At 45.8% G+C, this 13213-nt stretch overlaps 1 protein-coding gene across 1 annotated transcript in view; it reads left to right on the top strand.

Moving 5' to 3' along the window:
• Msh2 (mutS homolog 2) overlaps positions 1-13213 on the top strand; it is a 57519-nt gene that overhangs the window by 37463 nt on the left and 6843 nt on the right. Inside the window, exons 9-11 of the mRNA XM_032908713.1 lie at positions 6429-6552; positions 7409-7559; positions 9285-9382. Of these exons, the coding sequence (XP_032764604.1) occupies positions 6429-6552; positions 7409-7559; positions 9285-9382 (373 nt within the window). The remainder of the gene's footprint in view (positions 1-6428; positions 6553-7408; positions 7560-9284; positions 9383-13213) is intronic.

Raw genomic sequence — 13213 nt, 5'->3', positions numbered from 1 at the left:
TCATGGGAGTTAATCTGAGTCACTGTGCTTGCGTGGCTTTCTCCAGCTGAGCCTGCTGGCTGCGTCTCTACAGCCAGTTCATATCTCTGCTTAACTCTGGAGTATAGCAATGTCTTAGCGCATGCCCCCTGCTGCTGTGATAAAGACCATGACCAAGGGTCTGCTTCACCTCACAGATAACTGTAGGCTGTGGAGGAGTGGACTTTACTGACGTGCTCCTTCTCACCAGCTCAGTTTACTTTCTTATATACCTCAGGCTACTGTCTAGGGATGGCACCACCCACAGTGGGCAGGGCCCTCACACAATCGCCATCCTCCCGTGGTCAGCCCTTAGGGGCAGGTTCTCACTGCTGGGGTTCCCTCTTCTCTGGTGACAAGCACAGGTGACAAGCAGCCGCCAAAACGTGTTGAATCCTGCTCTTGTTCCTCCTTTCTCTTTCCTGGACTACAGTTGAACACAGGCTGGGCCTTCTGCCATTGTCAATGCCCCCTCTTGTCAGTCAGCATCTCTTCCAGGGATTGTATGTGCATATTCATTCACTCACTCATTCATTCACTCACTCATTCATTCACTCAGTCAGTTCAATTTTAGCTTCCTACTATCTTAAGTAGTAGGTATTTTTTAATATTTCCCTAAATGTCTTAAATATTTAAATTTCCATATCTAAAGTTAATTAATTGAAGTTTGTTTGGTGCTGGGGAAGGAACCTCAGCCGCTGTGCATGGTGGTCTGTATGCTCTGCCTCTGGGCTCTGCCTCTGTTGTGCATGGTGTGGTCTGTATGCTCTGCCTCTGGGCTTGGCCTCACGTTTTCTCTTGGGTCCTTGGTTGTGCACTGTGTCTTGTTGAACCTTTGTATTTGTACATGCATGTGCATGTATGTCTGGTGGCTTGTTTCCTTGTGCACTTTACATGTGTGGATAGTCAGTTCTCACTTAGCTGAACTTTGTGTGAATCGTGTGCTTCTTCCTCGTCCTTGACCAGCTTAGCTCCCAGAGTCACCGGCCCACTTAGTGTTGGGATTAAAGGCGTGTGCACCCCTCCAGCTGCAGGGAAGCTTTCTGGACTCCTTCTCAGCTCAGCCTGGGGCTTTCCAGATCTATCGGGATGAATGAACTTAAAACAAGATGCACAAGTGAATGCTGGTGGCTTAAAGAAGAAAAGCAGACAAGAATGGAAGTGTCCTGTGGTTGTTTTTACTGAGATTAGAAGTTTTCACCACGACAGCCTGGGGGTCAGTACCAGGAGTAGGACGGGCGAGCAGCTCCTGTGGCGGGGATGTGGCTCTGGGCTGCTTCACCACTGTCCCATTTTCATCTTCAGATGAAGGTGACTCTTTCCAGCCAGCTGAAATGTGTCATTTATTTTGGAAGTGGTACACATAACTTTTGTTCCCATTCTCTTGGCTTGGATTAATTTAGAACCCCATGTCTGGTTCTGAGGGAAGCTAGGAAAGGTTGCTTTGCTAAAAACAAAACAAAACAAAAAGAAACTCAATAGTTTTGATCACAGTAGAAACAAGGGCCATAAAAAGCCAGCGCCTAGCATCCAGACTCCCTGGTCAGGGTGGAGGGCGTTCTGCCTTCGCTGCTCCTCCTCCTCCTCCTCCTCCAGGGGGGGACAGATAGATGCAAGGCCTCCTTGTTGCTGAGGCACAGTGAGAGTTACTGTTGCTGTACAAGGCACCGGGACCAGAACACTTGGGAGCGACAGGCTCATGTGGCTTACACTTCACATCTTTGAGGGAAGTCAGAGCAGGAACTCAAACAGGGCAGGAACCTGGAGGAGGAGCGGATGCAGAGGCCATAGAGGCCTTACTAGCTGGCCAGTCATGGCTTGCTCAGCCTGCTTTTTTATAGAACACAGGACCACCAGCCTAGGGATGGCACTGCCCACAATGGACTGGGCCCTCCCTCATCAATCGCTAATTAATAGGTCTCACCAGACCTATTATGTATGGAACTGGCTATGTATAGAGAGGCAAGTTTGGCCTCATGCACAGAGAGTTACTGCCTTGGCCTCCAGAGTGCTGGGATTACAGGCTTGGGAACCATGTCTGGCATGAAGTAGACATTGAAATAGTCTCCCTGGTTTTATGTTGGAAAGTCTTCACTTGGCGTTCGTTAGATGGAATTTTTGTCCAACTGACGTTTGGAAAAGCTTGCTTATAATATTTTATCTAATACTTCTGGGGTAGTGGGGCTTTTATAACGTAATTATCTAAAAAATACCCTGGGCTAGAGAGTTGGCTCAGCAGATCGTGTACTTGTGCTTGTAAGGACCCAGCTTTGGTCTCCGGCACCCACAAGGCATGGCAGCTCATATCCAGTCCCAGGGGACCCCATGTACTCTTCTGGCCTCCAAGGTCACCAGAGCACACACGGTAGGTACCACCAGGCAGATCACTCACATCATAAAATGTGAAAACATATAAAACCTAGAAAGTCTTAGTATCTTTTATATTTATTTGTTTGTAATTTCTCCATCTTTTGCTGTGCGTCCTCTATAAAGGTTTTCTACTCTTTCAGAATTGGTAATGTGATTTCAGACCGTCTCTGGTGTATTGGTGAGTCCTTTAGTGACTTGGCTAAGGTCCAGCCTTACCTTTCTCAGTCTTTTTATCCCACTATGAGCTCCTTGCTTGTCTGTCTGTCTGTCTGTCTGTCTGTCTGCCTGCCTGCCTGCCTGCCTGCCACCTTTGCTGATCCAGCGGCTCGTTTTAGTGCCAAGGTAGGTGGCACTGTTTGAAAAACAGTGACTAAAGTTCCGAGCCCATGTGGGCGAGTGGCAGGCTGCTCGCCGAGGATGCCTATGGGATCCTTTAGCCACATTTACTTCAGCCACATGAAAGGCCAGGTCATTTCCCCCTGCAGCTCTTCCTCTATTTTTGTTTTAAACATGTATTCTACATACTTTATTTATGTGCGCCTCAGTGCGTATGTACAGCATGCAGGTGCAGGGGCCAGAGAAGGTCAGAAGAAACATGGCGTCCTCTAGAACTATAGTTACAGGTGGTCTGAGCCCCATGTGATCCTCCGTGTGGGTGCCGTGAGCGCAGGAGCTGAACTTGGGTCCTCCGTGAGGGCTGTTAGCTGCCCAGCTCCGTCTCCAGTCTTCCAGTAGCCTTTGGACGGCCTTTTCTCATCTGGAGAAGGATGCGAGGCTTTGCCTCAGCATCACTTTTCTATACGGTGGGGTTGAGGAGGGGAACTTGGCCTGGCCCCTGCTTTGCCTCTGCCCTGGGAAAAGCAACTTACATAATATAGCACACTTCCAGTCTTTCTTGACAGCACTGGGATTTCTTCTCCCCTGCAATTGTTGTAAGTCTTGATCCTTATTTCTGGATAATCTTCATTATATGTTTAACCGAGTATTAGTACTCTGTTCTATCGATGAGTTATGTAAAGAGAACTGTCTGGAGGCTTTATCAGGAAACTGTATGTTTATTTTGCTTCTGTTTCATCGTTTCCATAAATTTCTGGTAGAAGAGCTGTGTCAGAGTAAACACATCCAAGTCTCATTGCATTTTGCCCTGCCCCTACCTTTTTTGTGTGTTTTGTGTTTCAAGACAGGGTTTGTCGGTAGCTTTGGCTGCCTTGGAACTCTCCCTGTAGACAAGGCTGGCCGTGAGCCCAGAGACCTGCCTGTCCCTGTCCTCTGAAGAGTGGGATTAGTGAGGCGTGTGTCGATATTAGTGAGGTGTGTGTCGATATTAGTGAGGCGTGTGTCGATATTAGTGAGGCGTGTGTCGATATTAGTGAGGTGTGTGTCGATATTAGTGAGGTGTGTCGCTGTGTCTAGCCACCGCTCTTTTTAAGCATCTACCGACTTCACTCTCCGCACGCGTGGCTGTGCCTATGTAGTTCAGGAAGCCTCCCTAGTGTCTGCAGTTTCTTTTCTTGGCGGGGGCAGGAAGCAGGAGAAAAGCTGCTGGAATGGCTGCCTGCATGGGGAGAGCTCAAGGCTGTTTAAATATTCATGTCCTTTATTACAGCATTTTCCTCTGTTCCTCTACTGCTCATTTTAGGTGCTTATGCCTGCTCTCTGATGACCCTAATACTTTCCTGATATGCAGAGAAGTGCCCCGACAAAAAGCTTTTATGTGTTTATATTTTTGGTTAAGCTATGGAATACCTTTCATCTTTAAAAACATCTATTCAGAATTTTAGCTTTTAATATTTCATATATCTGGAACATGCTTTATTTTAAATATTTGACTCACTTTCCGCTAGCTTTCTGTAATTTGATTTTTTTCTCCTGTGTAGTTCACTTTGGGAATGTGAAGATGTGCTCTGATTAAGTGGATGATAATTAGGAGCAGTTTATCTCAGCCTTATTTAGTGAATGTGTTTCTGTCATCCTGTTTTAGAAAACTGACTCACTCTCATATTAAGCTTTTATGTATAATTGTCTATTTAATAACTTTTAATGCCTGGTACAGATAGACTTCTTTTTAAAATGTTCTTTTGTAACTTTATTTGTTTAAATTTTAGTCATTTGCTTTAAAAAAAAATAAAAGAGCAGTCACTAGGCTTGAAGAGCCATGAACATTTGAGTCTCTCTGTCTCCATGGTTTGCTCCTTGACTAGGGACCAATTCCCTTAATGCTCAAATCAGTTGTCTTTTTAAAAGTCTGCATAATAAAGACTTAAATTCCATGTATGTGCTTTTAAAAATGAGATCCAGTTTTCATTACACTCTCTTGCTGGTTAATAATAAAATAGGCAGGCATGGTGCCACACACCTCGACTCCCAAGTATTCCGGCAGCAGAGCTCAGCAGTTCCAGGTTCAGTGCCCGTCTGCAACCAGACTGTGAGCGCTGTCCCCACAGCAGTAGTAGCGTTGGAGCAGCTTACAGAGACAGCGTCTAAGAGTGTCATGGCTGACCCTAGCATTCACTCTCCTCTAAAATGTGTCATTAAGTCATGACATTCTGAGCTGGATGTTGATGTGCACTGGAGAGGTGGAGGCAGGCAGGTCTCTGTGAGTTCGAAGCCAGCCTGGTCGAAAAAATGAGTTTCAGGACAGCCTGGGCTACACAGAAAAAATCCTGTCTCAAAAACAAACAAACAAACAAGTCATGAAATGTTGATGAGCTTTAGGGGTTTGAGACAGGGTCTCATGTACACACAACTGTGCTCCAACTTTGTATACAGTCCTGGATGACCCAGAACTCCGGTTCTCCCTGCCTCTCCCTCCCAGGCGGTGAGATGAAGGTGTGCACTGCCATGCCCAGCTGAATTGTGTTTACTGATTTTGCTGTGTGGGTGTGGTATATATGTATGAGCTCTAGGGATCTATCTGTCCTCCTGCTTCTGGGAGTTACAGGAGCGCAAAGCCATGTCTGGTTTTTATTTGGTCACTGCGGCTTTGGGCTTAGAAAGTGCTCACAAGTTATCTATCTTGTAAACTGGGGCCTCAGATGAACTTCAGTTTGAAGAAAAATTTTCAGGTCGTTGGTTCGTTCATTCGTTCATGTTTAGTTATCGTGTTCCTATGTAACCTTGGCTGGTCTGGAACCTACTGAGTAGACTAGGCTGACTTTGAATCACAGAGAGATTCTCGTGCCTCTGCCTTCTAAGTGTTAGGATTAAGGACAAATGCCACCACAGATTTTGAATGGTGTGTGTGTGTGTGTGTGTGTGTGTGTGTGTACACACACGTGTTTATTTGTGGAAGGGTGGGGCAAGTATACCATTCGTGCCATTCATGGCACAGCTACGGAGATGGAGGACAACTCTGGTGCGTCATTTTTCACCCTGTACCTCATGGGCTCCAGGGATGGGACTCAGATCGCCACACTTGGCAGTCATGAGTTCTTTTACCCATGAGCCACCTTGCCTGCACTAGCTAGATACAGATTTATTGATTTTTATGTATGTGAGTACATGTAGCTGTCTTCAGACACACCAGAAGAGGGCATCAGATCTCATTACAGATAGGTGTGAGCCACCATGTGGTTGCTGGGAATTGAACTCAGGACCTCAGGAAGAGTAGTCAGTGCTCTTAACCGCTGAGCCATCTCTCCAGCCCCCTAGATACAGATTTCTAAGAGGTGTTTTGGAGGAGGTGCTGGGCGTGGAGTGCTGTGCTGAGTTGGGGCTTTTGAGGCTCTTCAGGCAGATCTTTGGTTTGGAGAAAGCACAGTGTGGAGATGGCTCTGACTACTGGCCTTTCTTTAGCACTACCTGAGGAACTGTAAACAAGGTAACTGGACAGCCGCGTCATGGTCTGTGGGTCTGCTTCCTATGGGCAAGTCCTGTGTATCTCTTAGTTCCTATTGAAATCTGTCACCACGTAGAAGGCTCCTCAGTGTTGGCTGAATGTGTTAGGGAGGTCGTTCCTGCCAGCGTTAGCCAGATGGACACAAGTAGAAGAAATAGCTTCGTGAGGTCTATCTTCAACCGTTTGTTTGTTCCTCTTGTAGGTGGAGAACCACGAGTTCCTTGTAAAACCTTCATTTGATCCTAACCTGAGTGAGCTAAGAGAAGTCATGGACGGTCTGGAGAAGAAGATGCAGTCCACCTTAATAAGTGCAGCGCGGGGTCTTGGTGAGACTGTGCTTCTGTCCCCATGTCCCCCAGTTCTTTCTCTTTTCACCCCGAGAGGGCACGAGCTTTGCTCAGACTAGTCCTGTATCTAGTATTTTTTTTTTTTTTTTAGTGTGGTGTAATAATTACTTTGAGTAAAATTATGAGCAGAGGCTGTGATAGAAAGTTTGACAGATCTTAGGTATAGAAAGTTTAGCTAGCAAATCATTACTCTCTCTGTGAAATTCTTGTCAGAGTCAGATTTTGGTTTAGAAACTGCGTTTGTCCGCTTTTAGTTTTACCCTAGGTTTCAGACATGCTTTGGTTAAAAAGAGGAGTTTGGCCTGGGTGGTGAGCAGCCCAACTCCTGAATGGGGAATCGCTTGGGGGAAAGGGACCTGGCTCACATAATTTCTCCTCTGAGCTCCATGTTGAGCCACTGAGTCATGGCACACGATTCCACACACTCCATACACAAATAGGATAAAGTGAGGAAAAATAGATCAGAAATCTTAGGCAAAACTCCATAAGCAAGGGCCTTCTATACCCATTTTCATAGACCTCCAGCATCTGAAACAGCATGCGCTCCCCACCACCGGCGCTCCCCACCACCGCCATCTTGGGTGGGTTCACGCATATGAAAAGCAGCTTCTCCCCTGTCAGGAGCCAGCATGTATATGAGAGGTTAAGGTTTCCATAGGAATATATACAGTTTCCCAGTGACGTGGGATTTGAACCTTTCCCAGTGAGCTAATCCTAATTTCTAGTATGTTGTCTTGTAAGAAGTATGTTGTACTAATTAGATGGTTTTTGATCATTTACACTGAAAAGTGGCTTCATGTATTTATTACCTAAGTTTTTTCTTTTTATCATAAAGGATTGGACCCTGGCAAACAGATTAAATTGGACTCCAGTGCACAGTTTGGGTATTACTTTCGTGTAACCTGCAAGGAAGAGAAAGTCCTCCGCAACAACAAGAACTTCAGCACCGTGGATATCCAGAAGAATGGCGTTAAATTCACCAACAGGTCCGGAGCCTGCTATTCTCTTAAGCTTCATGGCTTTAATTGACAAAGAGGTTTTACTTTATTTTATTGTTCACTGTTTGAAAAGCATCAACCGAGAGCCATGTTTTGCTTTCTTCCAAGAAGCTAGTAGATTTTTCAGCACTGTTAGCCAGGACGGGTACTTGTTCCTGTGGGCCCAGTTCCAAGGAGGCTGGAGGATTTCAGTGACTTCGAGCACTGCCAGAAGCTGGAGAGACAGACGGCTCAGTGCTAAGAGCTGCTCTAGAAGACCAGGTTCACCCACGTGCTATCCCACAATTGTCTGCTAACTCCAGTCCCAGTGGGTCTGACAGGCACTCTGGCTGCCAAGGGCAACAGGCACACACAGAGCACGCATGCATACACACACACACACACACACACACACACGACAAAACACCCATACACTCAAAAAAAGTACACAGCTAAGAGTGGACCCCATATATGTGTTTTCTGTATGGGAATACTAAAGAGTTAAAGCGAGGAGGCCACAGGTCCCAGAACAGTACAGAAGGAAGGTAAGGCTCTTCCCGTGGGACTTTTAGAAATAACCTTTCCTTCCTATGAATAAGTTCTGTCAAAAACCTCCTGGCCTCAGTTGACCCCTGACCCAGGAAAAGGTTTTCAGTACGAACATGAAGTAGCTGCAGCACAGTAACGGCCTCAGGAAGGCTGTGAAATATCTCCTTAAACTGACCTACCATACGCTTAATTCAAACAGCAGGGCTTTCTTTCTACGTGATAGATGGTACCAAAATTTTCCTAGAAATAGGAAGGAGGGGCCGGAGAGATGGCTCAGCATTTAAGAATGCTAACTGCTCTACCAGGTCCAGAGTTCAAGTCCCAGCACCTACATCAGGCAGCTCATGGCCACCTCTAACCCCAGCTCCAGGAGATCCACGGTCTCTGGCCTCTGCAAACATCTGCACACTTATTTACACACTCTTCTGCAGACACAAATACTTTTTAAACAGTTTAAAATAATAGAAATAAATCTTTTAAGAAAAATAAACAGACAAAAAAATAATTAAAGCAGAACCCAGGGGGAAGTGCCTCTAACGGACAGAGATGGTCATTATTTTGATCTATTTCACGTTATTTAAAGGAGACGGCCCAGCCGGGGAAGACAGTCTCTGTGTCTGTTGCTTGGGGTAGGATCTCTCTGAAGGAGCGCATGTGACCTGGCCTGCCTCTTCTGCAGGAGTCTCGGTCTGTGACATGCTCATGCCGTTTCTTCAATTCCTTTATTTGCGTATTTCATAGCAATCTTTCTGTGCTGTTTTAGGCCCATGGCCAGGTTCAAAATTGTCGCCTTGACCAGCTAGTTTGGTCTACTTCCCTGAGTCCCATGTTTTCCTCTTAGTTACTTTTCTCTTTGAAAAGGTCTACATTTAGTTATGTTGTGTGAGTGTGTGTAGGGGGACACATGCACTGTGCATGTGGAGGCCAGAGGATGGCCGTCTTCTCCTGTCCTGTGTGCCCTGAGATTGAACTTGGCGTGAGCCTCACAAGCCATGGTCATCCCTTTTCTTTGATGTCAGCATTTTTTGCTAAGTCTGCTTTCAGTTTTCTAAAGCACTTTTTATTTTAACCTGTAATTTTCATTGTTCCTATGCTTTATAAGACAAATCTGGATATATTTATGTAATGCATGTGACTTCTGGCAGGCACTTTGATACTTTTAATAATGATTTGATTTGCTTGCAGTGAATTGTCCTCTTTAAATGAAGAATACACTAAGAACAAAGGAGAGTATGAGGAGGCCCAGGATGCCATTGTTAAAGAAATCGTCAATATTTCCTCAGGTAAACTTGGTAGTGCATACAATGTTTGACTGTGTCCTGGTTTTCCTAATGGAAAAGCGTCGCATGTGTGAGGATAGTTTTCTTCTGTTTAACCTGGGTTCTCTCTTCACATCCCTCGTGGGTCCTGGGAGTGAACTGAAGTACTCAAGTGGCAGGCCTGTCTGCTCGGCCATCTCACTGGCTTTTAGGGCTTTTTCTTATCTTTCTTTTTTAAGAGTTATTTATTTCATGTATGTGAGTACACTGTCGCTCTCCTCAGACACCAGGAGAGGCACTGGACCTCATCACAGATGGTTGTGAGCCACCATGTGGTTGCTGGAAATTGAACTCGGAACCCTGGAAGAGCAGTCAGTGCTCCTAACCGCTGACTCTAACCGTCTCTCCAGCCCATCTTTTTTTTTTTTTTTAAAGGAAGGCCCTTTCTGTTCTGTAGCTAGTCTCTAATTCTTTTTTTTTTTTTTTTTTTTAAGATTTATTCATTTATTATATAAGTACACTGTAGCTGTCTTCAGATACACCAGAAGAGGGCATCGGATCTCTTTACAGATGGTTGTGAGCCACCATGTGGTTGCTGGGAATTGAACTCAGGACCTCTGGAAGAGTAGTTGGGTGCTCTTAACCGCTGAGCCATCTCTCCAGCCCTAGTCTCTAATTCTTTTTTTTTTTTTTTTTTTTTTTTTTTTTTTTTGAGCTGGGGACCCAACCCAGGGCCTTTGCTTCCTAGGCAAGCGCTCTACCACTGAGCTAAATCCCCAACATAGTCTCTAATTCTTACCCGAAGTCCTCCCTTGCTTTTCATCCTCTCAAGTACGGAGACTGAAGGTGTGAGCCACCGTTCAGTGTTTGTTTTAGGTCATTGCCTGGGTCACACTGTAGGGTTTGGAAGTAAGTGTCGCTGTAAAGCAGGTGCGGAGCACACACGCAGAGCTGATGGTGATCTGTGTGCAAAGCTGATGGTGATCTGTGTGCAAAGCTGATGGTGATCTGTGTGCAAAGCTGATGGTGATCTGTGTGCAAAGCTGATGGTGATCTGTGTGCAAAGCTGACGGTGATCTGTGTGCAAAGCTGATGGTGTCTGTGTGCAAAGCTGATGGTGATCTGTGTGCAAAGCTGACGGTGATCTGTGTGCAAAGCTGACGGTGATCTGTGTGCAAAGCTGACGGTGATCTGTGTGCAAAGCTGACGGTGATCTGTGTGCAAAGCTGATGGTGTCTGTGTGCAAAGCTGATGGTGATCTGTGTGCAAAGCTGATGATGATCTGTGTGTAAAGCTGACGGTGATCTGTGTCTGCTTTACAGGCTTTCAGTCTGTTCTCGGCCCAGCCCTGGAGGTGCTGTTTTTGTGCTTCAAGGGCAAGCGTGTGACTTGGCGGTGTGCATTACTTGCCTGTAGAATGGGTGAATATGTTTAGCTCGGGGTAGGTAGTAGTGTGTTAGGCTGGGGACCTAGACATGACCTTACATCCAGACGGAAGCTACAGCAGTGACTGGGACAGATGCCACGCGCCCAGGTGACTCAGCCACAGCATGCTGGAGTGTTCCAGCCCCAAACATTAACCTGCCGTGAGAACAGGAAAGCATTAGACAAATATGGACTGAGGGGTGTTCTTCTTCATGCATGGACTCTTTACAAATGTTCCTTTCAAGAAGCATAAAGGACAGCCTCTGTCCAAGATTAAGGAAGACTCACAGGGACAAACAACCAAGTCAAAGGCCTAGCCACTGACTGACTCCAAGGCAGAGGAGTGGCTGAGAATGGGGCTGTGACACCCCATCATGTCCTAGGAAAAGGCGGGAGGCGGCTTCTCTGTGGTCTGTGAACTGTTGTCTGGGCGCGGTGGATCCTTTAGAAAGCTGTGTGCACGCTTTAGTTCTGCTAAGTCCGAAGGACAGAACTTAGGTTCCGTTTTAACACCCGTGTGTGTAGATGCGGAGATGAATGGGCGCTCTGTGAGGGCTGAGCTTCCGCTCTGGGATGCAAGTAACTGAAGCACAATAATTGAGTTGATTTGTGCACTTGAATCTAATTTGCATTTTAAAGAGCCCTGCTAATAAAATACTGTTTGTTTCAATGATGAGTCTTCCTCAGAAAAACAAAACAAAAACTGTTCATCACCGGGTAGTTAAGGCTCTGGGTTTTAACCTTTGAATCAAGAGCTTTATACTTGAGATCAACTGATTTTTATGCAAACTTCTTATAAAATTAGATTTTCCTTCTTTTCTCCTTCTGTCCCTCTCCATGGGCTCAGATTTTGGCCCAGGCTAGTCTCAAAGTTGAAAAAAATATGCTTTAAAAATATTCTAGGGCTTATGAAATGGCATAGTGGGTAGAGGTGGTTGCTTTAGACTGTGTGACCTGGGGTTTCATCCCAGCCCCCGCATGGTGGAAGGAAAGATCCGACTGCCCCTAAAGGTGAGCCCACGTCACAATACCTAAATGCCTAATTTTTTTAATTTTAAAAATTTTATTTTGTTTCATTTCTGTTTTGTTTGAGACAGCCTTAAACATTGCAGGCTAGCTTTGAGTTCATAACCCTCGTGCTTCCAACTCCTAAGTGTTGAGACTGCAGTCGTACGCACCACATACGTGCAAGTGTCTGCAGAGGCCAGAAGAGGGCATTGGAGATGCAGGCAATCGTGCGCTACCTGGTGTGGCTGCCAGGAACTGAGCTCAGGTCTTCCGCAGGGACAGCCAGTCTTTTTAACCACTGAGCCGTCTCTGCAGCCCTGGTGTGGTTGGGATCTTAACAAGTGTAAAAGTTGTAATAAGGAGTGGGAGGACAGCCCAGCTGTAAAGAACGTGTCCACCGCAAATCCTAGCAGCGCACGCTCTGATCCCAGCACTGTGGAGGCAGAGACAGGTGGATCGCTGTTAGGTCACAAAACAGGACAAAACATGGTTTTATAATATGATGAGATGATTATTTTATGTGGGCATTTAAAAGTTAGTTGTTATCAACAGGACATTACTTTTATGTGGAAAGGGAATGAACAATAAGTAGTGTGGGCATGGTACACACACCCTTAATCTCATCACTCGGGAGGCAGCAGCAGGAGACCTCTCTGACACAGTCACCCACTGTGTCTAAAAAGACAAAACTGCAAAGTCAAGATTCCAGCCGTTTAAACACAAAGCCATGGGTAATCCAGAAATAGGAGGCAGGCGGGCAGCACTGCACTCCATTAGCACAGAGACCGTTCTTTGACTCTGACCCTTGTTGCCGTCACACGGTTTATGCAGCCTTAGAATCAGGTAGGTTTGTGTGGTAGCTTTGGCTCCAACGCTGTGACACAGTGGAGTCTTGAATGTGCTGAGTGGGCACAGGGATCCCCTCACTGAAATCCTGCTGTGCATGCTGACCCGACAGTGAAACTGCCTATATTCTTGGAATCTGTGCTTGCCTGTTGCTTATGATAGTTTTTTTTTTTAATGGTTTTGTGGATTTTCAAGACATGGTTTCTCTGTACACCCTTGGTTCCTTGACTGTCTTGGAACTTACTCTGTAGACCAGGCTGGCCTTGAACTTCAAGATCCACCTGCCTCTGCCTCCTGAGTGCTGGGATTGAAGGTAACATGGCCACCACAGCTCTCCTGTGATCTTAACTGTGTTGTCATGCTTTCCTAACCTTCCCAACTTTAGGGAACGTGCTTTGCACTAGTTAATTGGGATTTCTGTAAGGAAAGACCTTGCTGTCTGTTTACCAAGCTTGGACGGATATAGTGAAACATTTAACACCGGTGATGTTGAGTTTCAGGGCTTTTCAGATTGTTATAGCAAACTTGTTAGTTTTTTAAATGGCCTTGAGCTGGTCTATTATAAGGGTCTATTTT

Source organism: Rattus rattus, chromosome 7 (assembly GCF_011064425.1).
Source record: "Rattus rattus isolate New Zealand chromosome 7, Rrattus_CSIRO_v1, whole genome shotgun sequence".
Classification (NCBI taxonomy): Eukaryota; Metazoa; Chordata; class Mammalia; order Rodentia; family Muridae; genus Rattus; species Rattus rattus.
This window is presented reverse-complemented; position numbering and strand designations above follow the sequence as displayed.